Source organism: Homalodisca vitripennis, chromosome 1 (genome assembly GCF_021130785.1).
Source record: "Homalodisca vitripennis isolate AUS2020 chromosome 1, UT_GWSS_2.1, whole genome shotgun sequence".
In the NCBI taxonomy this organism is placed as follows: Eukaryota; Metazoa; Arthropoda; class Insecta; order Hemiptera; family Cicadellidae; genus Homalodisca; species Homalodisca vitripennis.
In genome coordinates this window covers 62,086,125-62,113,095 of record NC_060207.1, presented here as the reverse complement: position 1 = coordinate 62,113,095, position 26,971 = coordinate 62,086,125, and the positions used below count along the sequence as shown (strand labels likewise).

The 26,971-nt window shown below is 34.0% G+C and overlaps 1 protein-coding gene across 3 annotated transcripts in view; it reads left to right on the top strand.

Annotated features, from left to right (window-relative positions):
* LOC124362872 (RNA-binding protein 1-like) overlaps window positions 1–26,971 on the top strand; it is a 41,529-nt gene that overhangs the window by 11,519 nt on the left and 3,039 nt on the right. For 2 of the 3 annotated variants that reach the window (XM_046817742.1, XM_046817758.1), the window contains exons 2-4: window positions 9,026–9,236; window positions 16,169–16,280; window positions 21,978–22,098. In XM_046817742.1, coding sequence (XP_046673698.1) covers window positions 9,031–9,236; window positions 16,169–16,265 — 303 coding nt within the window. In that variant the 5' untranslated portion in view covers window positions 9,026–9,030 and the 3' untranslated portion in view covers window positions 16,266–16,280; window positions 21,978–22,098. Of the gene's footprint in view, window positions 1–9,025; window positions 9,237–16,168; window positions 16,281–20,128; window positions 20,586–21,977; window positions 22,099–26,971 lie in introns of all 3 variants that reach the window. The other variant, XM_046817750.1, reaches the window with a different exon arrangement.

Here is a 26,971-nt window from a genome sequence, read left to right as displayed (position 1 = left end):
TTCTACAAATCTTTATCAAGTTAAAATTTAAAAATATTAGACCATTTTTTGTTTACTGATTAGTTGTGTTTATGCAGTATAATAAATTTAATGGAAAGAGTGTCCATTTTAAATGTGATTTTATGTAAAATACTCTTATTACATTGTATATTAGTTATATTTATGAAAACATCCGATCACCCAGATGTCTGTGCTTCAGCATATTCTGTTCTTTAAATGTCCAGTTATCTGGACTTTGGCACTGTCAGGGTTAGTGATTTTGCTAAGACAAATAACTCAAAACACTAGTAACTGGCACATTAACCAAACAAAATTTGTAATTAAACCCTTGTAACTATTATTTATGTTAGTTAGGTATTACAAATCAATGTCAAAGTCAAATCATATTTATTAACATTAACTTTAGTAATTACGTCAACAAATAAAAGTTTAGGTGTAGTTGTCTTGTTGGTCTTAGGTCCTCCTTCCGTAGAATTCGTTTAGTGAGTAAAATGGTCGATCCAGTAGCTAGTTCTTAAGGGTTTGTCTGAAGTGTTTCCGGCCCGTCATTTTCAAGTTTTCAGGAAGTGCGTTCCACATCTTGGCCCCAGCATAGCTTGGACTCTCTTCAGTTGTTGTGAGCCTATGGCGAGGCAGGCAGTATTCAGATGTATGTCTTGTGTTATATTGATGCATATGTGCATAGGTCCTTGCTGCCTCTGGTGCTTTGATCATGCATCACAGCTTCTAGGATGTATAAATTTACAACAGTTAGTTTTCTAAGTTGTTTGAAGGAATCCCTGCATGTTTCCCTGTGTTGAAGACTTCCTAGAATTCTTATAGCTCGTTTTTGCAGCACCAGTAACCTTTGTATGTTTCCTGCTGTAATGCCTCCCCATACGATGATTCCATATCGGAGGTGTGTCTCAAGCAGCGTATAGTAAGCAACTTTTGCTGTAACTATAAGTCACCTATGCTTTTCACTCGCCGTATTACATACAGTGCTGTACTGATTTTTTTGCACACAGAATCAATGTGTGGAGTACATTAGAGGTCATTGTCTATGGTTATACCTAAGTATTTTTTTATTTTTAGAGGGTGACTTCTCCTAATTCAGTCAGCCTCCCTGTATCCTCTTTGTATTTTCCTAGTACTAACGGTTTTGTTTTTCTTTCATTGACAACCAATTTATTTCTATGGCAATATTGAATGGCCATGAATCAAGAATCAAGAATTTATTTAACAAATTACAAAATGTACATTTTGTATAGTTGGACGTCAATATTACTTTTTTAAGACCAAGGCATCGATCTTTCATAAGCATATTTCAATAGCCATATTTAACAGAAACAATGACTAGCCTAGCCTATAGTTATTCAATAAAATTTAACATTAGTTAATGATAAGAAATGTAATTTAACAATTAATATAGTATAACAATAAATAACAAGTACAAAACAAGGAATGTAACAAGAATATTCTCAGTCAAAATCTAAAAGCTAATATCAATATCAGTCGTAAAGAATTCATTCATACTGTAAAATGGATTATTTAGTAACCAGCAAAAAATTTTTGTTTGAAATAATTTTGACTCAACACGGTGGGTATCAGCTGGCAATCGATTCAACATTTTTAAACCAATATATGAAAATGACTCTTGGGACTTAGTTAGCCTAACAAGAGGTAAATCTAAATTTTTTCTATGTCTGGTAAAATGAGCATGTGAGTGTGACCTTAGAGGTATGGCACCTAATTTAACATTTACTAAACATGAATAAATAAACAGATTAAAAACAGTGAGTATCCTTTTCTGGATGAACAAGGGTCTACAATGGGCTCTATAATTAGAGAATGTGATAATTATTCTAAGTGCCTTTTTTTGCAGGAGCAAAATTCTAGGTAATTGTCACATTAACGGCCGGAGTGGCAAAATACGAGTTTCGCGTTATTAACTTATTGGAATCGTCCTACAGAACAAAACAATATAAGGTTTGACGGGGTGGAAATGAGAAATAACGAAGTTCTAGAACATCAAAAATGGAACAACTGTTCACGCGCGGAGCAATATTTCCATGTTCTACATCTACATCGGGCATCACGTGACCTTTTGTGACCATGATTTAACCTCGTGATGACGTCATCGGATGAGGCGCCATCTTTGCAAACGTAAATGAAAAATAATAATGAAATGAGCAGAATTTTGATCCAAATGAATAATGTTTTTCTTAAATTTCTAGCTACAAATTAATTAGTTGTTATCGAGTTGAGACGAGTGCCTCCGGCCATCAGCGCGGGCTTCGGCAGCTGCCCCGCGCTGATGTCAAGGAAAGAAAAACATCCCTAGAGATAGTACCTATCAGTAAAATATCAAATTCTAGAGGGGCTGATCAGAAATATAAATTGAATTGTAATTGAAAGGCAATTATTATGTACCGTGTAAAAAACTTAATAAATCATGAATACCCCTTTTTTTTTTTTGCCTTCCTGAGGGAAGAGGACAGTTTGTCCCCGCGCTTAGTCCTAAATAGGACCTTTGCGCCTCCCTTACTTTAATTTGTGCCCTCAAAAACCGAGGCTTTTGCAAAAACTAATCAAATTTAAGGGCTCCTGTTCTCTAATGTCCTTGGGGCTGAGGAAATCTGCTCCCAAGTATCTTTTCCGAGTCTCTACGATGCAGGACAATCCAACCAAATGTGCTCCGCTGACTCCTCCTCTTCTTCACAGAGTCTACATTCGCTACTCTGACTAAGGCCTACCTTCATAAGGTGCTTCCTCAGAGGGCCATGTCCTGTCAACATTCCTAAAATCAGTCTTATATCCTCCTTATTCTGGTCTAGGAGAGCTGTCCACCCTTTAGCGTAAGGAGAGATAAACAATTTGGATAGTCTTAAACCTGAGGCTCTACTCCAATTCTTGTGTCTTGTCCTCTTTTTCCAATCTTTGACCAGAGCTTTAATGTTGGAGAAGACTATCCTACAACCTGGCTCAGGCCCCACCAATGTGGATTCTGCTCCCTTTTTGGCGAGGATGTCCGCTTTTTCATTCCCGTGAATACCTTCATGACCCGGTACCCAACCGAGCGTAGGAGTATTTCTTAACCATAGCATCTGATACTTTGGTTAGCATTTCAGCCTCAGGGAATTTTTCCAATATAAAATTCTTTTCATGTTCTTTGTTTGTAATTAATGGTGTCCCCCAAGGATCTATTCTTGGGCCTATATTATTCTTATGTTATATTACTGGATTACCGAAGACTGTTGCTGGTAAGATGTGCCTATATGCGGATGACTCGAATCTTATAATTTCAAATAAGTCTCTAAAAGAAATAGAAACTCAATCCAAAAGTAATTTAACATCAGTTAAAAACTACTTTTCAAAAAAAAATTTGCTACTTAATCTTGAAAAAACTAATTATATTTTATTTAATACAAGGCAAAACAGATGCTCAAGCGATCTTGATATAGAAATTTCTCAAGTAAAACTGACACAATTAGACAATGTAAAATTTTTAGGAATGACATTAGACAAAAATTTCACTTGGAACGAACATGTAAATAAAATTTTGAATAAAATAGCTTCTGGTTTATATGCGTTGAGGAGTATATCCAAATTCTGTACATTGGACGTTTTGAAAGTAGTGTATTTTGCTCACATACACTCCCATATAAATTTTGGTATTGTACTATATGGTGCAACTAGCGATCAAAATTTGCAAAGTATTCTTCTTCTTCAAAAAAAAAGCTATACGGATCATTCTCAATTTAGATCTACGTCAGTCAGTAAAACAATATTTTTCTGAATTGGGTATCCTAACAGTGTACAGTATGTATATTTTAGAAACGGCAGTTGCAGTTAAGGAAGCTGGAGACAGATTACCTGTTTTGGGTTCGTCTCATAGCTACTTGACCCGAAATCGAAACCAGTTTGCAATTCTAAAAGTAAACTTAGAATTTAGAAAAAAAAACCCATTAGTAGCAGGTATAAAATTTTTCAATAGTCTTCCACAAAATATTAGAAATATTAATGACATTAAAAGTTTTAAACTCAAACTTAAAAATTATTTATTACATAAAACAATTTATTCTTTTGATGAGTTTTTTTCTGAATGACAATACGATGTAATTTATTAAGTATATTTAAGTGTATATTATGCTTCATACCATTATTATTTGGTGATCATTTAGATACCATTATTTTAATAAGCTTCTCAGTTGTAATTTTGACGCCATTTTGTATTTGTATATTGTATAATGTATGATGTACAAATTGTAAATAAAGATTGTTTTGAATTGAATATTTTAATGTGGCCTTCTAAGGAGGTAGCATTTATTACCTTTGTTCCTAGAAGCTTCATTGCGCTCATCGCAGCTGTTCTCATCACCTCCTGGCCAAGAGGAGTATAACCCAAGACCGCTTCGATTGCTAGTGTTGGGCAGGAGCTCATCGCTCCTGTGATGCTTAAGCAAGCTAACCTTTGAAGACTCTGTAGCCTTTTTGCAGCTGTTGTTTGTTCTACCTTCGGCCACCACACTAAGGCAGCGTATGTGACCATTGGTTTTATTATGGTTTCGTAAATCCAATATATCATTTTGAGTTTAAGTCCCCATTTAAATCCAAAAAGTCTCTTACAGGCCCCAAGGGCCATTATTGCTTTGGATATCCTGTTTCTAATATGGGAGTTCCAAGTGAGCTTTTCATCCAGGATTAATCCCATTTACTTCACTTCCTTTGTTTGGTTAATGCTGATTCCCTCCAGGACAGGTTGTGCTAGCTGGAATTTTCTTTTCCTGGTAAAGATAATCATATTTGTTGTTGGTGGGTTGATCCGCAGACCTTCCTCATGACACCAGTTACTTATGAAGTTAAGTTCTGTTTGTATTAGGCGTTCCAGCATGCCTTTGTTTTTTCCTTTAATCATAAGCACTAGGTTGTCCACATATCATAGTAGCCTTATTCCCCTCTTCTCTGCTTCGCTTAGGAGATCATCCACTACCAACGCCCACAGGAGAGGAGCGCATACTAAAAAACATCAGTATTTATTGTGTTTTATTTATTGTGTTATAAATTTATGACATAATTTGCTAATTAAAAAAAGTCAGTGAAAACACATTGGTTAGTAGAGTGAAACGCCGCCTACCGCATCAGAATACGACGATCCAGTCAGAAATGGCAGCGCATAATGTACTTCACAATGTGTACCTAAAACAACCCGCCATTTCTGATTGGATAAACCTTTTGAGATGCGGTTTGCGGAATTCAACTCTACTAAGTGAGCTCTTTCAAATGAGGTATCACTCGACCCATGCTTCAATTTAAGATTTCCATGTTTTCCTCTGTGGGCCGTCCCCCCATGGTTGGCATGTCATGGTAATAGCAAGGGAAAATAGTTTACATAGCCATACGACACTGTGCAAAGTTTATAGATGTTATCTCCTATGGTTTTTAAAATATTAAGCCGTACCCATACTTTTCAAACACCCTGTATATTTTTTGTTCAGGAGGATGAGCAGAATACGTTGATAACGTCAAATTCGTGATTTGCCACCTCGACCTTTAATCTTATAATATCCAAATTCTATTTTCTTCATGACCACCATGTTGAGTGCTATAAATGCGTTTACTACGAGATCTTTTGGTAATTTTTTCCTAGTAATAAAACTGTGTCATCAGCATACATAAGTCGTTTTCTGTAGTCTTTTATATAGTTAGGAAAGTCATTAGTGAAGAGGATGAATAAAACTGGACCCAATACTGATCCCTGTGGGACTCCGCGTGAGACAAATTTAGGTACTGATCTAATCTTTTTTATACTCCCTCTGCTTGTGTGATTTATTCAACCACTTGGCTTCGTCCTGTCAGGTAGCTGGTGAACCATGTTTTTGAAGTACCTTGTATGCCAAGTGTTGACAGTTTCTCAAGGAGTTTTTTTATTAGAGAGGCAATCGAAAGCCTTACTGTAGTCTAGTAAAATAGCTGTACATGTATTGCCTTTTTCAAGTTGGCCTATTATGAACTCCGTAAGACTAATCAAGGCTATTGTTGTTGATTTTCCAGCTAAGAAACCATGTTGGTCAGGTGTTAATAAAGAATAGGTCACCAGATGTTCAATATGTAGTTAACACTACTTTTTCAATCACTTTAGAAAAGGTTGAGATAAGATAAATTGGTCTGTAGTTTAATGCTTGTGTTGTGCACCCTTGCTTAAATTTAGGGTAAACTTTAGCGAACTTTAATGCAGACGGGAAGATTCCAAATTATTAATTTCTGCAGATAATATTTAGATAAAATTATAACCAGAAATTATAACCGTTAGTAATATTAACTAAGGGTTATATTAGTTCGTCTTCACATATCTTAACTGTCTTTGATGAGATTTCATCATACCCAGCTGACGTTTTTGTTTTTAGTGACCTAATAATCTTTGACATTTCTAAACTTTGGGTTGGCATGAGTAGTAATGGTGTTAAGTTTATATTTTCAGGTGATGGAAGTGTGTGAGTTTTGTGTAGTCCATTCATGTCTATAATCTTTTTAGCCGCATCAATAATGAAATTATTTAGGTAGTTCGCCATTATTACCATGGGTTAGTTGTAACTTCATCTCCTGTATCAAATTTAATAGGTAGATTCTTTTCATTCTTTGATTTTCTTTCTGTGTTTATGATATTCCAGAGCGCCTTTGTTTTATTGTCAGCCTCAGCAATTTTAGATGCAGTATCTTGTTGTCTTAGGTATCAGAGTCTTAGGTCATAGTCTTTTTTTTAGTAATGCAGCATTCCTCTTGTGATCCTCTCTACCTGTTGTGTTATACAAAGTTTCACCTGATGTAAATCTTTGTCTTAGGAGTAGAGCAGTTGGGTCATTCAAAAGGTAATGATTTTTCTGCTTACTATATCTTGATTCTATTACTGGATAGGATTGATTTAAAGCTTGGTTTAGGACATTATTAAACTTGTATGTTTCGTTTGTGTCATCAGTATTGTAGATATCTTCCCACTCTTGCTGTCTCAGTAATTCTTTGAGCCATAGTAGGTTTCTGTTTCTCATATTTCTTCTTTCTACAGTCATTTTGGGTGAGGATGTGATTTTGTTTCTGGATATTGTACACAGTTGTCCTGTGTGGTCAGAGATACCAGTATTCAAAACTTCAACATTGATCTCTTCTTGGAGGTTGGTACACACACTGTCTATTGAGGTCATCGAAGTAGGTGTTATTCTGGATGGAGGTAAGTCAGTTCTGTACATGTTGAAAGATGCTAATGTGTCAGTCAGCTGGCTAGAGTCCTTTTTCTTGTTGAGGCAGTCTATGTTTATATCATCGATGAGGAGTGTTTGATGTTTTTCTGCTTCAAGAGCAGAAAAGCTTGAAGAGCTTCCGATATAACCTCCAGGCCTTCTTCCACGTTATTTCCTGTTCTAGAAACTTCTGTGATATAGAATGATGCCTTTATGTTAATCTTTAATGTTGTCACTTCGCAGAGCATCTCAACACAAATGTTTTGAGTGTCAACAATCTGAGTTTTGTTTTCTAGTTCTTCTTTAACATAAAGAGCTACACCTCCTTTGGTGTGTAATTCCCTACGGTATGCTGCCACCAATGAGTATCCTAAGAGTCTTGTGTTGTCTAATGTCTCCTTTTTTTGTCCATGCTCTGTTAGAATTACAATGTCTGGTTCACTTGAGTTAAGAAGTGTACATTTAGCTTGTCAATTTTATTAGATATACTCTGTCTGTATTTTAGTGAAATATTGTAAAAGAGGGTTTATGTTGCTTGTCAGATCTTGTCCTTTTCCTGTCTATTATTTTGTAACAGCAATTTAGGTTTTGGGCCTTAATCTCTCTGGCAATGTAGTTTGAATGGAATGTTTACTAATCAGTGTATAAAAGTGTGTTCTTCATGAGTGAAGTGGTATATTCCTTACATAAGACACAACATACTCATTGCAATGAGACTGAGTGAATCTGCTTTTTCTTATAACATAATAACAAAGATTAACAATCTATACTATACAAAAAACTAGTTAAAAAAACCAAATATTTATACTCTTTTGGAGTATTTAGACTCTAAGGTAGTCTCAGAAAACCAGTCACAAGCAGTCTGTACGATGATTAGAAAGAATCTATCTACCCCCTCCTCCTCATCTATGTGTACTCCGACTTTGACTAAATCTTTGAGTGTAACTAGGTCGGTAACCTTGGAGAATAGCTAGCACTCTACCATTATAACTCCTAACATGTCATTTATTTTAACAATACTTAGTTTTATTCAACCTAACACAGGGCCTATCGTGCAGGATAAAAATTCAAGGTGAAAAGGATATTTTTGAACTTTAGTATATTTATGAAAAAATAATATTAATTTGGCTATTTCTATGTAAAATGTCTTGCAAACATTATTATGATAGTCTTATGTAACAGAAAATATTGCAATGTTTATTGAAGTGTCAAATTTCCACATATAATATGACTGTCAGTTACTATGATTGTAGACATTGGGCGTGTGAATGAAACAATACATTTCAGCAAGAATCATCAAAAGTAAATGTGTGAGGTGGTCTAATGAAAGACTAAATAATATAAATGTTTGACAGGGAGTAACTGATTTTTAATGAGAAAATCATTGGTGGAGAAAGGACTAATGTAGCTTCAACTAGATTTTGCTCTACCCCTCCTGAGAACAGTAATTGTATTCATGCAGTGGAACGTCAGGTTCGAAAGAAGATAGATAATTAGATCTGGTACAATCATGTGGGCAACAACAACCCAGACCTACCTCCTCCTGACTTTTTTCTTTGGGTTCAAATACAGAATATTGGGTACAGAGGAAATGTTACATTATTATTTTTGTTTTGATAATTATGGTAAATTCATTTTTTTAATGGTTTTCTGTTCTATTTTTAGGATGTATGAAATCAATTAGTTCAGAATTAGACATTAAAGCTATATTTAAAAATTTGAAAGTTATATGCAAACCATATGTATTTCTTTTTTGCCTTTTCTAACATTAGCTATAGTTAATACTTAATGTAACGTTTTTCTGTTAACAGCCATAATGTCGAATAGAGATGGTGATGCTGCATGCAAAGTGTACGTTGGAAATCTGGGAAGTTTTGCATCAAAACATGAACTAGAATCTGCATTCACAAAATATGGTCCTCTACGAAATATATGGATAGCACGTAATCCTCCAGGATTTGCTTTTGTTGAGTTTGAAGATCCCCGTGATGCAGAAGATGCTGTCAGAGGTCTTGATGGAACGTATGTATAGCAAAATGTGCAATTCAGCTGTAATAAGCTTTATATTTACAGTATGTCCTTATTTGTCCTGGTTTAATACAGACCAATAATAAACAGTTCACTTATGATCGGTAGGCTTTTTTAATAAAGTATTTTTACTGTGGATGTTTATCTCTATTTTGTGTGTGAAAAATCTCTATTTTTCTTTGAAATACTAATGAATATTTATACTCTAAATACTAAATACTACATATTAACATGGGCGTTCTTATCACAATTTGTGATGCCTGGACAAAAGTTGTGCCTGCCATGTGTTTTATTACTTTTTATGATATCATTTTGTTTTTCTTTATATTAATAATGTAGGCTATAATAGAAAAAGAAACAAAGTTTTGATCTATTTTTGTGTTTGATCGTACATGTTTGGAAAGACATATTCTTTACAATTTTGTGACTGATATTTGGATATTTACTGTTTACTCTTTTTATATATTTTCTGTTAATTTATAAATTATAGTAATAAAATTTAACAAAAAACTGTAAATACAAACAATATAAGTGCTATTTTATCAATTCAAATTTTATTTTCCAAATTTGTAATATAAAGTGATGGTTGGTATAAAAATTGTAGTATGATTATTCATTAAAAAGTTATGTATTATTTTCTTATACTTTTCAATATCAATTTAATTAGCTATATAGCTGTAAGTATACTTGGAATCTAAAATCAATTTTCATATGGTATGATGTATATAAATACATTTTTTTTATCTTGCTACCTTATATTGGGTTAATATGTAAATATTAAAGAGGTGAGATTTAAGCGCTGTGAGGGTTCACTTCTGGGTGGTTTATACCTGCCAGTAGAATGTACTCTGAGTATCTTACAGTATTATAAGTGTCACTTTGAAAGTTTTGAGATATCAGGAGACAGTGCATACTGCAATAATCTTATTATTATTATCTGATTGTTCAATCAATCAGTACTTGACAGCAACTTGGGTTCATCAGTGTACTTGTGCAGTCTGTTTGGAATGATCAATTCTGTGAAGTCATATAGTTATCAAGAGAGTATTTTAGACTATGATTTTCAAGTAGGTTTGTCTCAAAAGAAGTGCAATTGGTTTCACTACTACTGTGTTTAGGTGGTATACAGAATTTTGAAGGGGCCGTGGTTTACTTTCAAAATGATGAATGTTCAGGAAGGCTGCATTCTGCCGTCATTTGAGAAAACATTCATCACATATGCAGTATGATCCAAGAGGACATACACTGCACTTATTCTATGACCGAAGGTTCCCTAGGGATTGAATCCATAGCAGTGCAAATAATCTTGCATGACCTTTTAAAAGTCACAATAATATTGTTTCTTGATGGGTGCCACTAGCTTTGACACATGAGTGTATGACAACAGCCATCAGACCCTCTAACTGCTTAATAATGGTGATCATCTGATTATTTCTAAAACTTTCCCTGGTGATAGGATGTATGTACCATTTTATGAGGTTCCAACTCAGTGAAGATCACATTTGGTTGTTTGAAGATGAACCAATGGTCAACAAACAATGATCGGTGAAGAAGTAATGTACACTGTTTTCTTCAGGGGTTTAGGACTTGTGAAAGCTATTAAGCTCGAAAGGCAGAGGATTGTGACAGCAACTTGATAGACTGATCAATGCTTGCCAAGTTCTTCAGGATTTGACATTAAGATTTTAATTTTGCACTATGACAAAGCCTGTACACTGTTACAAAAACTAAGAGTTTTTCACCAAAAATAGCATTAGACAATGGAGCAACACATTATTCACCTGACTCTCTATGTGTGACTTCTGGTTATTCTTCAATGCCAAGTAACATTTGTGTGATCATCGTTTTTCTTCAAAAGCCAAAATTTTTTATGAGATTTGTAAATATTTTTACTTCATTCCAAAAATCGAGTAGCTGGTGCTTTCAACAAGTAGAAAATCCAACTTCAAAAATGCATTGGTGCTGGAGAGAATTAGTTTAAACACTCCTAACGTTTGGTAAGTCTAACACAAAAACTTCATATGTCTCTAAACTTTCATAGTGACCCTCATATTATTTACATCTGGACAACTCTACGGATATACAAATCTCAAATAGGAGGAAAAAGGTAACTTAACTGTTGGGCTTAGTTTACAGCAGAGGATGATGGTTTCAGTAAGTGGGGCTTCCTTTAGTATTAACACTAGAAGTGCTGTCGAAATGGTCATCCCGTTTGCATTTGTGATGTGCTAACCTGTTCTGAGTAACATACCTGCTCAATTGTGTGACCTGTAATTTAAACAGGTGATTTACAGTGATTCCATTCTTTCTGATCTGACAGTAGAAAGAACGTTTGATCATCACTGCAAGGGACTGGGGTGTTATTGGGATGAACTGATATGTTTCTTAAAGTGATAACCTGATATTCATTGGCTAATGAACAAACTATCATGTACTGTTTAGGTTTTATTGTAAAAATTCCATTGCCTAAAATAATGAAATTACAATAAAATTCTAATATTAAAAGTTAACATATATGTAGTTTCCATTCTTATATAAGGTTTTCAATTTTTACTTTGATTTTTAAATAGAAAATTTATTCCATCCGTGTACTTGTCAATAAAATGTCATGTTCTTTGTTGGTATAATAGCTTAAAATTCTATTTCGTTCCTGTAAATGAATCTTTATTTTTTAATCCTTTATCTGTGAAATAGATAAGTTAACAAAAGGATAAAAAGAATTTTAAGTTAGAAGTAGTGGTCTTGCAAGATAAACATAAGAGTGAATATATCATTATAGCAATAAAAAATCTCTAAAAAAGAAAATGCAATTTATTTGGTTTATGTATAGGGACTGGAAAAATGTAACGTGTGTCTGCATATCTCGTAAACGAACTAACCTATAGACTTGAAATTTGCATGAAGCTTTATTTCTATATAGACAAAATTGAGTTAGATGATGTGCAAGTCACTCTGTAGGATTTGGCTGTGTGTTAGTGAATATGTTTATGTTGGTTATATGAGGAAGCATGATGGCAATAACAAAGTCTTGTAAATAAAAATGAATTGCAATATATATTGTTAAGGCTAATCTTGAGAGTGGCTAGAACAATTCAGGTAATCCTTTTTGTTAAATATTTATTGATATCCGAGGAAGGTTTATATCAAGAAAAAGATTATAAAACTTACCTGAAACATTTTATAATTCAGGAAATATTGCATTTCTGTTTCATAATCCAAATTTAATTGACATTAAACCTTTAAAAAATTATTAATATTAAGTATACAGTGTTTGATAAGTAGTGTAATAACAAGGCGAGACTACACTATGGTACTTGAGATATCTTAGATCGGAAGTATATAATAATGCTTTTTTACCGAAGTTGGTTTCTGAGACCTGTGAGTTTGTGTTTTCATGATTGGGGTATATAGTACAAGGGTAATTCAATAATTAAAGAGACACAGGTCTAGAGAGAAAACAATTTTTTTACAAAACAATACTTTTATTACTTTTCAACATAATCATCTTGAAAATCTATGCACTTGTTCCAACAGACCACAAGCTTTTTTATACCAGCTGCAAAGAACTCTTTATCTTGCCGTTTGAGCCAATTTCCCACAAACTTCTTGACATCCTTGTTATCCTAGAACCTCTTTCCATGCAATGTCTCATTCAGCAGCATACCAGACAAGTGGAAATCACTTGGTGCTAAATCAGGACTGTAAGGGGGGTGAGGCAGTACTTCCCAGCCCATTTTGTTAATGGTTTCTCGGGTTATTTGAGCAGTAGAGGACATGCATTGACTAGTTGGAGAATCACACCTCTCCAAGATCCACGACGTTTCTCTCTCATGGCTGGCTTCACTTTGTTCAAAAGTTCCGTGTTCCATGCTTTGCTTTTTTGATTCTGGCTCATAATAGTGGACTCAAGTTTCGTCACATGTTAAAATTTTGTTGAGGAAGTGCTCACCTTCTCTTTCATAACGTTACTGTAGCTCTGTGCACACTTCTCAACCTTGTTTCCTTATGTAGCCATGTCAACTCCTTTGGAACCCATCTTGCACATATTTTGCGGTACTTCAGCTTGTTTTTAATAATATTATGAACTATACCCATTTTTTGTTTTCTTAGTACTAGAAGCTTATAAATTGCACTTAGTCCTATAAGGATAGCACTGCTTCTGGAGTGACAAGATATTCAGGATGTGTGCGGTTAGGGGGTAGGGGCCGCCTTATATCAAGATCCATGAGGAAGAATTGGGGCACTAATCACAAAGTCATGACCCCCCAGAAGAAGGGGAGGCCAGCTCTGAAAAAACCTCTCCAGTCAAAGCAGGCAAGGGGTGGCACATCCTTGTTGAGGCTAGCAAGAATCTCTGATACTTAAGGAACGAACCCCACCAACTCCAACAGTCATCTTCTGCAGTAGACAAGACCTTTTACCCCAGAATCTTGACATTTGCGGTTAGTGATGTCGCTCCTGGACATCCATAACCTGGTTGCCCAGATTTAAGTGACACATCAGTTTTTGCTGTGCCCAGTGTAGGTTCAACTGGAAGGTATAAACCAGTCAAAGAACTGTACCCATACTCACATGAACTTTTTCAACTATCATTTCCATAGTGATTCGGCGGTCAGCACGAATTATGTCATCAATTCGACTTTCCAGTAAGGGTGTTGAAACTATAACCGGTTGGACAGGACAGTGTTCATCAGTCACTGAGTCTGTGCCATTTTTGAATTGTTCTACCCACTTTTAAAAATTTGCACAATTCAAACAATTCATTCTAGAGTATATACGAAGTAGGTCCAGAAAGTAAGTTCCATTTCAATTTATTGCCGCTGCAGCGCTGTGATCACAGTTGAGATTGCTGTCAGCCACGTACGCTTTGTTGTGCTTGTTTACAATGTCGGTGTTGATTGAAAATCCCGCGGCTTGTGAAATCAGATCTATGATTCGTTTTCTGAATGCTAGGAAAATGAAACCAATTGAAATTTATTGGCAAGTTTGGGAAGTTTACGGACAAAATGCTATGAGTTAATGGTGAGAAGATGGGTCCGACAGTTCAATGAAGGATGTAGTGAAGTGCACGATGAAGAACGAAGTGGGCGTCCATCTTTGGTTACAGAAGAACTGGTTCACGCGATTTATGACAAGATCCAGGAAAACTGCTATTTTACTATTAGTGCGCTCTGTATGGAATTTCCTCAAATCTCACGATCACTAATTCATGAAATTGTTACTAAAAAACTGAAATTTCGTAAACTTTGCTCACGTACCAAAGATTCTTACTGAGCAACACGAAACAAAACAATCATATGACTAATGCCTGCAAAATTTTGGCAGTTATGTGGAAAAGTAGTTGAAGAGTTGTAGAATTTTGTGCAATAAATAATTGTTCTGTATCTGTACACACTTTAATTGTATTCCCAAACGGAACTTACATTCTGGACCTACTACGTATTCACTGGTTTTTTACCTTCAGCAAGTAAAAAAACTAATAACAGAACGTTGTTCAACTAAAGTGGAATTTTCAAATGGACTTACCATTATTAAATGTACTTTTGAGGTTATAAAAACAACAATGTTAATCAATCAGCTGATCAGGGTTTATCCCAGTGATGCCAACTTTGAGCTAAAAAGTACCAAAATTACCCTACCAACAGTTTTCTCCCCAGACCTGTTTGTCACTTTAATTATTGAATGACCCTCGTATATTGATCAGTAGTGTAATAACAATGTGCAAACTACACTATGGTACTTGAAATGTATATTACAAGGGCTAGAGGTAAATGCTTTTTCAGCGAAGTAGGTTTCCGAGACCTATGAGTTTGTATTTTCTTGATTGGGGTATATAGTATATATATAATTAACTTGAACCAGAAATGCTTCTACACATCCAAAACATGATATAAGAGTCAGGTTAAATTCAGATACTCTTAACCATGATCAATTAAATCATATCTACCTGATGTATGCCTACTTATGTTTAAAAACTTTCTTAGGACTCATGTTACATCATAAGTGCTTTTACTAAGTTGTATTAGAACTTCTTGATTTGAACACAATCTTGCCCTGTAATACCCTCTCTAGCTCACTGAATTGTTTATTATTTAAACACTGGTATGAAACCTAATTTAACCCATATATTTCCAATTTCTTAATAAGAGTAGTTGCAGCATAGAGCACCAGCCAGATGAGATGACAGTTCCCGAATTAAAAAAGTAGGTTCAAATAAGTTAATGAATATGAATGCATCATATGGCTAGGTATCTGTAGACATTAGATTTTGCATGAAACTTCATTACTATGTGGACAAAAATTAGTTATGAGGTTGGACATGTCCAGCCATCTACAAATTCTTTCCTTTATATCTGGCTATCTGTCCGTCCATGTAACATCTTGAGAATGAAGTGAGCAATGAAACTTTTGCATGCAAGCTCATCGAAAGCTGTTACACGACACATGGTGTGTTGAATACCTACCTTATTCATACTCAGCACAAATTCAATAGAGTTGTCAGATAGATGAAAATGTGCCGGAATAAGATTTAGTATTCTGACAGTGCAGTGAGAAATAACACTGTTCAGTTCAGTTTGTTTGTGTAGCGCTGAACAGTATCAGATTAATCAATGCAAAGAGCTGTTCCCAACTGAACCATGATCTTAGGTCGGCCTACAGTGAGACAATTAGTTTTAGGAATTTGGTTGCATCACCAGTTTGGATCACATTGTAAGCCTTTTTTTTAACTCATTTTACGATTATCTGGACAACTTGTGATCCTTATTTGGATACTAACTATAGTATTTTGTGTTAATAATAGTTTAATATTTAACTAATTTTAGGATTAGGTTTATTTATTAATTATCGCCTGTATATTTATTCTGTTTTTGGTAATTAATACAGAAATTTATTGATTGATTGTTGTTGTGTTGATGTTTTATCAGGCGGTTGTGTGGTACAAGAGTACGAGTAGAAATGTCTTCAGGCCGAAGGAAGTCTGGTGGTGGTGGTGGCGGTGGCGGGTGGCGGCGGTGGTGGTAGAAGAGCACCTGCAAGGTAAATATCTATTGTTAGTTTTGCCATTCCTTGGGTCATTCTATAATTTCAAAAATTCTGGGATCCTTTTAGGACTAAGTGCAATGAATGGTTTCCACTTCTTGTCCTAAGAGAACAAAAAGGTGTATAGATTTAAACTGCTCACTCCAAAATTATTCATGAATTGTACGTAAACTAAGGTTATTGTAATATTGCATGACATCTGCACCAATTTAGTGTTGATGGATTTAAGATGTTTCTACTTACTGCATTTAAAGTATTTCAAATCAAAGTTCTAAAGAAGTAGGATACTTATTGCTATATTTAAACGGAAGTTGTTTTCAAAAGTACTTCAGTCAGCCTTAAGTAAGTAATCAAAACAATTTTTTTTTGTTCTAATTCTAAACATGGATGTGATAGTCTAAATTGAAATATGTGATCTCGTATTAAAAACATAAATAGTTTGATTATTTATGTAGGCTAATCTGTTTATTTAACATATTATATAAGAGGATGTTATATTCAAAGTTGTGTAAGTTATTTGTTCTACAATTTTATTTTACAAAAAATTAAAAATAAGAAGTTCCTCAAGGTTTTTGTCAGTTCTCTAAGTATATGCATGTTTTAAATTATTGTTTATTGAAATTTATTTTGGATTAATTGGTAAGAAGTAACATTTTGGTTCTTTGACATTTATAAAGTACCCTACATATACTAGGGGAATGCAGTTATTCAAAACAAATTAATTTTATGTTTTGGTTTGTACTAAAAAATTTGGAACATTGATTTAAATATATTTTGTATAAAAAATACATTACTCAGTAAAGGATGCTTCATAATTTTCATGTAGAGTTGACTCTTGTAGATACACTAAAAATTAATTGTAAAATTGTTAAACCCTTATTAAGAAAGTTCTTTCAAAAATGTTTATTGATGCAATTGTACGTCTAGTGTTAATAAAAACTCTCAAGAGGACTTGTTTCCTAACCTGTTAACAGTCACACATCTCTCCTCTGTCCAGCACAATACAGTACTAGCAGCTCACACCACTTTGTCAACTGCTAATGCTTAACATATGTTACCATAACAGCCTCATCAATGAATGATTAGTTTGTAGCAGTGAAATTCACTTTCCTGCAGTGATGAGTTTCTCTACCAAGTTTGACTTTCATTCAAAGGTTCTTTCACTCAGCACTTACTATTTATATCAACTCTGATGAAACATTATATTATTAAATGTATCCGGAATGTCCAGATTAGTTATTAGTTACAGAAAATAACACAGTTTACAGTGCAAAGCCAGTTTAATGCAAAAGAACACATTTTAAACAGTCGCTTGTCACTAGTAATTTTGCATTCCCATCAATTATAACTTTATGAAATTGGTGAATGAAAATGAAATGAAGTTGCTGTTCTACATCAGTCAGACTTGCATGACGTGAGCTGTATCGTTTGTACGTAAGTAGTGGCAGCAAGTAATACTTATGCACAAAATCTCTTCAGGGATGCTCGGGTGAGTTTTTTATAATTTTACACAAACATAAAAAAAAATTAAATACTAAAATTAATTCTATTCATCATAGATTATAATATGAACAGCACAATGCAAATTTCAACCACTTTTCACTTCAAATTTTACAATCATAAATACAATCTTATTCAGAATTTTAGTTATACAATGGGCTATCAATTAGGATAATCAAGTCCTTGGTAACTTAACCCTTTGCACGCCAGCCTATTTTCCAAAAGTACTACCCAGAAACGCCAATTTTATTTTCAGCAGTTTTGCAAGCTTTCACAAAATTTATCATAACTTTTTTATTTTTTAACAGATGTTGATGATTTCTTTACCATTGTTTTGCTTATAACATTCTCTTGTTCAGTTGGTAAATTGTAGTTGCATAAATGTAATTTAAACTTATAAAAAAAAATAAAAATTTAGAAAAAAAAAATAAAATTTTCAAAAAAAATGTTTTTTAGCTCAAATAAATGGTTTCAAAAACCATTTAGGCTGATTTCCTGTTACATCCCAGTAATCCATATCTACCCCTTAACCGAATTACAAAATTTCAAAAGCCTACCTTATATAGAAGTCCAGTTGTGATTTTTTTCACTAAATGTGACACGGGCACAGTTTTTTTAAGTTGCATGGACGTTGTATGTAATGTTACACTATATTCACAAATCAATATTTGACATTATACAAATCAGTACTTTGGGATTATACCAACCACACCAGTATGAAGAACACAAAAATATAAATTTATAGATATATTATAAACAAACGTTATAGAACGAAAAATCAACTCTTTAATTACAAAATTACAAACTTACAAAGATTATCAATTGTTGATGAGATCAGATTCGCTTAAACTTTTTTCAATGAACTTAGAACGTTATAAAACCATGTAATTGAGTAACAGAGCTAATATTCCATCAATCAACAAGCATTTCCAGGTATTGTGATCCGTATTGTGGTCGCTGTTATCTTATCTTTCTCGAGAATCCCGATTATGGCAGGTCGCTCGGCATCACATGATTATTTAAGTTTTTTGCACGGTACATAATTGCCTTTCCATTACAATTCAATTTATATTTCTGATCAGCCCCTCTAGAATTAAATTTTACTGATAGATATTATCTCGAGGGATGTTTTTCTTTCGTTGACATCAGCGCGAGCTTCGGAAGCACCCGCATTTTGGGTGGCGGAGTTTGATCAAGAATAAAAACAAGTTTTGTGTGTTTTTTTTTTCAATAAAGAGTTTAGTTTTTGTTTGGTAATGTTTGTTTTTGTTGAATTTTTATGTTTGGAGAAATGTAGGGGTAAAATACGAAAGTACAACAAAGGGAACGGGCGGCGAGACTCTGCAATCACGTTATCTACTAGACCGCTCGACTTTGACCTCTGTCTGAGGATGGGGAGGGGTTTGCGATAAGACAATTCCAGTTTTATACTGACGAAATATTGTTCTACGCTAATCTAGTAATCAGTAGAAGCTAAATGTCAATTGTCTGAGGATGGGGAGGGGTTTGCGATAAGACAATTCCTGTTTTATATCGACGAAATATTGTTCTATTAATCAGTTGAAGCTAAATGTCAAATAACGATTCATGTCTGGGTGTGGTCGGTATAATCCCAACGTATCAATGAATCTAATAAAAGGGGCATTATAAAAATTCCCTAACAACAAAAGTAATGAGAGAATTACAAACGTAAACAACGCACAGCAACACAAACGTAACCTCACTCTCGACCAAACAATCCAAGAGCTGCGAAGCTCAAATACGACCAAACAAACAGTCCATAAAGGAATTAACTACTTTGTGGTTGCAAAGCAACTAATCGACTATCGATTAGTCAAAATTTCGCGGCAATCAGATGAACTATAAGAAAATTACAGGCGAAAAAAACGTGACGTACCTATAATACGGCCGTTGGTGATTTTCGGTTGAGTAGCCGACGGCCGTAATATAGGTACGTTGGCGTGCAAAGGGTTAAAATAATATAAATACACTCAAATATTTATTATTTCCAATGGGATTTAACAAGGGTTTTACATTTAGTTACGTAAATGATTTTTTTCACCAAATATTATTTGTGATAATATCAAGAGTTTTGAATATTCATCATTATATTTACATTTAAAATTGTATTTTTGTTGGCAGTGTTCAGTAAATATTCTTCAGTGTTAACACATGAACATGTCATTAATTTTAATCTCTAAACATCTAATTTGAATTTAATCCAGTAAAATCTTCTTACTGTAAAGCAATTTTTTTAACATTTTTATATTACTGAGGGTCACTTTTGTTCAATAAGTATAAGGTTAAAAAATTTATTGCAAAAACTGATGTGGAAAACTTTCCAGGGTTCATAACACCTGTACCCTGATGTTATGGGCGACTTGAATGATCGCCCTCTCGAAGGGCGGTCGTTCAGTCATGCCTCCCCCTTCTGGGTCGCCCGCCCTCGCCACATCCGCCCCGACAACTGGGAATCGCCCCACCATTCCATCTTGCATCTAGCAACATTTCTTCTTTCACCCCGCTCGGCACTCCATAACTTCTTGGGCAAGACACAAGTCAATTCAGCCAAAGGCTGAAGCAGTGAGTGTTTCCAGTGTAAAACCTCCTGGAAACTGACTGCAGACAAAAAATTCACGTGAAATTACTTTAAAGAGATCTCTTACCAAACAGTTTTGATAACAAATTATCATAAGGGCAAAACACTGTTTTCAACACTGTCCCTCCCAGTAATGCACATCCAGAATATTTCACCCTTAGGAAACTGATCTGAACTTCCTTTTTCAACTGCAGCCGTTTATGGTAAGTTTATACGGTAACTAAAGATTTTATAGTGAGGTGATGAATCTCTCAAAACAATCTGAATGTTAGTTGTAAGCCATTAAATATGTACCTTAGTACATACTTTCTATGAAATTGAAAACATGACTATGTTTAGTACAGTTTCAGCCTCTAGCAGTACAAATTGGATAAATCCTAAGGATCAGGCAATCCACTTACACTTTCTAGTTAAATGATTTGTTAACTTCTCTGTTTTGTTTCTTGTATAAACTTACTGTTTCCTTAGCATTATTTCCTTAAAGTTAATGTCACCCACTGTCACAGTACTGATCATCCATCTCCAACATCTTGCATAATTACACAATCTTGTTTCCTAGATAATTCTTTTAATATCTGTTACTACATCTTTGTCATAAGTTGCTATTAGCTTAATATATACATCTTTATTTTGATGTCTAGGATTAACCCAGTGCTGACAATATTCAGCCATTTTGTGGCCAGCAGGTTTAATAAACCAAGATATTGGCCATTTTGTTTGTGCAGCCATTCCACTAGTAAATCTCAGTTTTTAATTATTCTTCGATTATACTAAACAAAAATTCAAGAATTACTTATAAAGAAAGTAAATAGTATTGATATTATTATATGTACGAAACCACGTTCATAGTTAGGTATAGTTACTATTAAATTTGTAATATTGTGCTCAATGTGCCAATCTCCACCTATTCTGTATTCAGAATAATTAAAGATTAGATTATTTGTATGATTAAACAGAATTCTTAATATTTTATGTAATGATTGTTGAGATTTTCAGGTGAAACAACCTAAGCTGTGTAATGCATTATTATACAACTGGAGAATGGTGAATAGTATTATTTCTTAAAAACTCCATATTCATGAAATATGAGATAACTATTGATCAGTCTAAATTAACTTGCTTATAATTTATTATTAGACTTTTTGCTTTGTTTTAATATTTGTTAACTACTAAGAAATCATGTAAATCTTAATATCATTTTTATGAGATATAGGATTGGTCATTGTAGTTATAAAGGACAAGAAATCAATATTGAATATTGTAGCATTTGTTATAACTTTTGGACAAGGTTATCACTTACTCATTGATTTGCAGTGTTTGCACTGTATGTATTAGCCAATTTCTTCTTTTGGAACATTAGGAAATTTTAATAATGTACTTAGGATATGTTCTACTGAAAGGAAAACTTTACTTGTAGTTTTGAATGTTATAAAACCTGCAACTTTGCAATGGTGATGCTCACCTGAACAAATATTTGCAGTCACCAAGGTGTAAGTAAATCTCTGTTGCATCACAGTATGTAAATAGCTATATTGATTTAACCTCAAACCTGAAAAGATGTGATTTATTTTAACAGAAGTGCTTGCTTGTTTTAGGTCCCGATCTCGTTCCCCACGCCGCCGCTCATTGTCGCGTTCCCGCTCACGCAGTCTGTCACGCATACCACGCAGACCCTCTCGCTCCACCTCCAGAGACCGTTATTAAACATTGTGCAGGGTACTCATCCATTGTTTTTTATCAATAAATAAAAATATTATTATTAGACCTACGATAATTTTAAGATCTACACTGATTTCAATGAAATCAGTAGCTGTAAGTAGCACTAGATAAAAAATATTATCCAAGGTCACTTTAAAATTGATTACAACTGTTGTCCCCAACCAAAATGTTTAAAAATGCAGTTTCTGTTAGATGTAAAGAAAAGTCCTAATGAAAAATAAAGATCTTAGAAAAAGCCCCAATGAAAAATAAAGATCTTAGAAATATACCATTGCCACATTTCAATAAATGCATCATTATCTATTTTTTAAATACAATAGCTGTTTCACCTCACAACTATTTTATATACCCACATAGTTGTTATGTGGTGTTATTACACATTTTCATAAGAAAATAAATTTATTTGATATTAAAATAATTTTAGGTAAATTTAATTTTAGTAGGATTTTTAAATTTGCCATTTTTATGTTACAAAATGTATAATGCGGAATCAGAAATCTTTATTGTCATTGTCATTTTACAAAATGCGTGGCAGTCGTCAATTTGCAACATAAATATAAACTTAAGGAATAGTGTAGCTATTACACCATAAAAATCTGTAATATTATGCAGTGGTTTATTCAATAGAATTTCCTTAAGTGCTATCTTAAAACTTTGAGGTGTCACAGTTTTTAATTTTCCAGGTAATGCATTGTACATTTGAATCTCTTGATACACATAGCTTAGTTGAGTCGCTGAAAACATGCATCTTGTTTATGCTATATTATGTCTATTTCTTGTTATATAGTTATGTATGTCACTAACTTTAGTTGTGCTTTGCAAGTTCTCCTTTACATACATAAGAACCGAAAAAACATACATAGACAATAGAGTAAGGATACGTAGCCTAACAAAAAATTGTTTGCAGTGAGCCTGCCAATCCGCACCATAGATAAGACCGACAGCTTTTATTTTGTAACAGATATAATTTGTGAGCATAAGAACAATTCATCCAAAGTTAAGTTCCATAAGACAAGTGGCTATGTACATGGCCATAGTAGATGCAAAGGAGAACATCAGGAGACACATTCCCTCTCGATCATCTAATTATAAATAGACCCTTTAACATTTTTGCTGCCAGATTGTCAATGTGCGAGAGCCATTTAAGGTTTGACTGGAGATGGAAGCCCAAGAAATTTAAAGAAAAGAATCTCTCTGAACCAGAACGAAGGCAAAGTTGTATGTCCTGATCCTTCTCCCCATTTAAGCTCAGCTTATTAGCATTAAACCAGTCATGTATTACATCTGATTTAGAGGTAACAGTATATTTAGCTGTCCGAGGACTAATACCCTGAACTCTACATGTTGCTCCATGATGTTGCTTTGGAAGATCGTTTATGTAAGTTATGAACAAGGTCGGACCAAGTATAGACCCCTGTGGTACACTTTGTACAGTCTGCAAAGAATTGGTAAAAAAAGCCATTTAATATGTACAGACTGCCATCTATTTTCCAAGTAATATCTAAAAAAAAGAATGGCAACATTGTCAAATGAGTAAAAATACAGCTTATCTAGCAACACATTGTGTGTTAGTGTCAAAGGCCTTGGATATATGATACGATCTAAACCTCCAGACCTTTAAAGCGGTTTGTAATTAGAGCTTGAGTGGCTGCAACAGTGCTACTCTTGGGCCTTAAATTAAGTTGACATTCTTATAAAAGATTATTTCCTTTAAGGAAGATTATCATCTGACTATGTATGAGACGGTCCAAGACCTTCGACACTTGCGGGCATAATGGATGTTGGTCTCTAGTTCGAACATAAATCTTTCTGACCTTTCTTATGTATTGGTTTCACTTTAGTTTGCTTTTGTTTGTCAGGATAAAAGCCCTGTGTGATGCATAAGTTAAATGTATGCTAAGATCTCACTTATGTGCTTAGAAGCTACTTTTAAGTGTAAAGCATTTATTCCATAAATATCTAGACAAGCTATTTCTTAGTTTATTTATGGCTAAGAAAACTTCTTCAACAGTGAATTCTTTTAGAGTAAAAGTTTCAGCTAGAGGCATTTTACTTATTGTATTTCTAATTAAGAAAAAATTGTGGTCATTTGGGCAAGTTGGTACATTTTTACTAATATCCTCAATTATACTATTAATAAAATATGAATTAAAAATATCCGCAGACAGACAATCTGGTATATAAAGGGCTTACTATTTACATTTCTACCTTCATTAATAACTGCCCATGATGCCTTTGACTTATTCAATGATCCAGTAATAAAACTATTATTATAGTATAGTTTGGCTCTCCTAATTTTATATTTATATTTTGCTTTCAGTGATTTGTATTTTTCCCTAATTGCATTGTTATTTGAGGTACTGCAAAATAAAAATAAAGCCTATCTAACTCTTTTTTTTACCAATCCTTCATAATACAATTTTTTATTTGGTTTTTTGTTATCAATACTTTTAGTTTTTATTGGTACAGAAGTATTTAAAGCCCTTAGAAACAGACCAAAGAACACGTTAAACTTATCATTAATATCTAGGTTACTATTATATACAACAAATAAGTCTACTTTGCTCATATTAAACAAAAATCTAGCAGAGTTCATAGTTTATATATATATGAAATGTATATATAATTTTAAAATACTGGTACCCCGGATATTGTTTCTCAACTGTGAGACCTCATAATCTCCCTTACTTAGCACTCTGAGCCAAGTATTGCTTGACTGAATTACAGTCAACATTAGGGACTAACCTAAAAACAAAAAGATATCAGTATTTTTACACAACACAGCATATTATTATCTTTGATAGCACTGCCCAGAATATATTTTCCAGGCTTTCGAGCAGCAGTGAGATTGTTTTGCTTCTCACTTCTGAGCATGCTTTTATTTTTCACAGTTACAAATCCATCACTGTCTCATTTTGAAAAAAACAACTGCATCTGTTTGTCAATTTCAATAACACTGTTACATTCCATATCACTAGGAATAGGCTGCAACCTATTTACTTCATATGTCTAGAACAGCTGATCCTTCCTGAGCCGTATATGTACACATAATGGTGGCAAATATCCAAAATCCTATTATCTTTTCAAACCTACTATAATCAATAACAAACTTTAAACAAAGAATTTATTTTAGGATTTTTATTTGATCTCTTCATGTTGGTGACCTGTAACATTGCTATTTTTCTTATAATTAATATGTTAACAGTTATTATTTCAACATTTTTAGTAAATATTAATTTTTTGAAATTAATATGTAATATGAAATTAATACTTTTAAATAGTATAATGTTAAATATTAAGGAGATGGTAACAGAAAGATCGTATCTCATTTAACCTGTATCAGCCCAGATAATAAAGTGAGAAATGATGACTCTCTGCAACAACTCAACTTATCCAAAAGTTCATATAGGTACACTGGACTGTTACGGATTGATGATAGTGTTATGTAGTAAGACCTAATCATAAAATAACCAAGCATATTGTGTAAATTAATACATATTTCTGTCTGTAGTTGCATCATTGCACAAACATAGAGATTGTTTCAAAAATTTCTATTTAAATATGAGCAGGGAAAATGACAGAAATGTTCATTATTGCTACCATGTGCACAGACTATCAGTTTCTTTTTGTTAACACAATTTTGCTGCTAAAAAATTTAAGTAATTGTATGTTGCTAGAGGCTAATTTTTTTTTTATTTAGTTATTCACTTACCAAATTTAGTTGTTGTGACACGGGTTGGTAACAGAAAGTGTCATCAAACACCAAAAAGAGCCGAATTTCAGCCCAGTTTTGATAAACGTGCAAGTAGATCTACCGCACACGCTCCTGGGGCAAGTCTCTCTCTTCGAAGCGCGCACCGTTTTCCTTATTGTTTTTTGAAAAACCAGACTATCACTAACGATTGTTTATATAATAATACTGGGAACAAATCACTTAGTATGAAACTAAAAAATTATTGATAAATAAAACACTAAAAACTACTATTTACAACCCAACCATCCTCCCCAAAGGTACGCTTGTCATTAGTCATCGGAATTGGTCGAAAACAATGTGGGACATACACAACCCAGGCTGTCCATCACATTCTAAACACCTGCCCACATCACGGTATTTCTTTCTGCCATTTTGCATAGCAAAACTCTGCACTCTTTTGTTTACTTCCTCTTTCCACAAGCCAACTTTTTCTGTTAATCCGTGTAGGGTACATGGGGGACGCGGCGGCCGCTTCAGAGGTCGAGGAGGCTCTGAGAACGTCCGTACGGAGTAGCTTGTCAATAACCTCCAGACGGAAAGTCGTCTACAATGGCATTTTGTTTTTCTCACCTTGTTGTTGAGATTAGTTTCAAAAAGTTCTCTATTTTAAATATGAGCAGGGGAAAATGACAGAAATTGTTCATTATTGCTACCATGGTGCACAGGGGACTACATCAGTTTCTTTTGTGTTAACACATTTGCTGCTTCTGCCTAAAAAATTTAAGTAATGTATGTTGCTAGAGGCTTAATTTTTTTTTTATTAGTATTCACTTACCAATTTAGTTGTTGTGACACGGGGTTGGTACAGATAGGTCATCATACACCAAAAGAGCCGAAATTTGCCATTATTTGAGAAAACGTTGCAGTAGATCTTCTACCGCACAGCGCTTTCCTGGGGACAGTCTCTCTTCGGATAGCTGCGCACTCCGTTTTCCTTATTTGTTTTTGAAAAACAGACCTCACTATCGCATTGTTTATAATAATACTTGGGAACAAATCAACTTAGTATTAGAACTAAAAATATATTGATAAAAAACACCTAAAAACTACTATTTACAAACCCAACCAGCCTCCCCAAGGTACGCCTTCATTAGTCATGGAATTGGTCAAAACAAC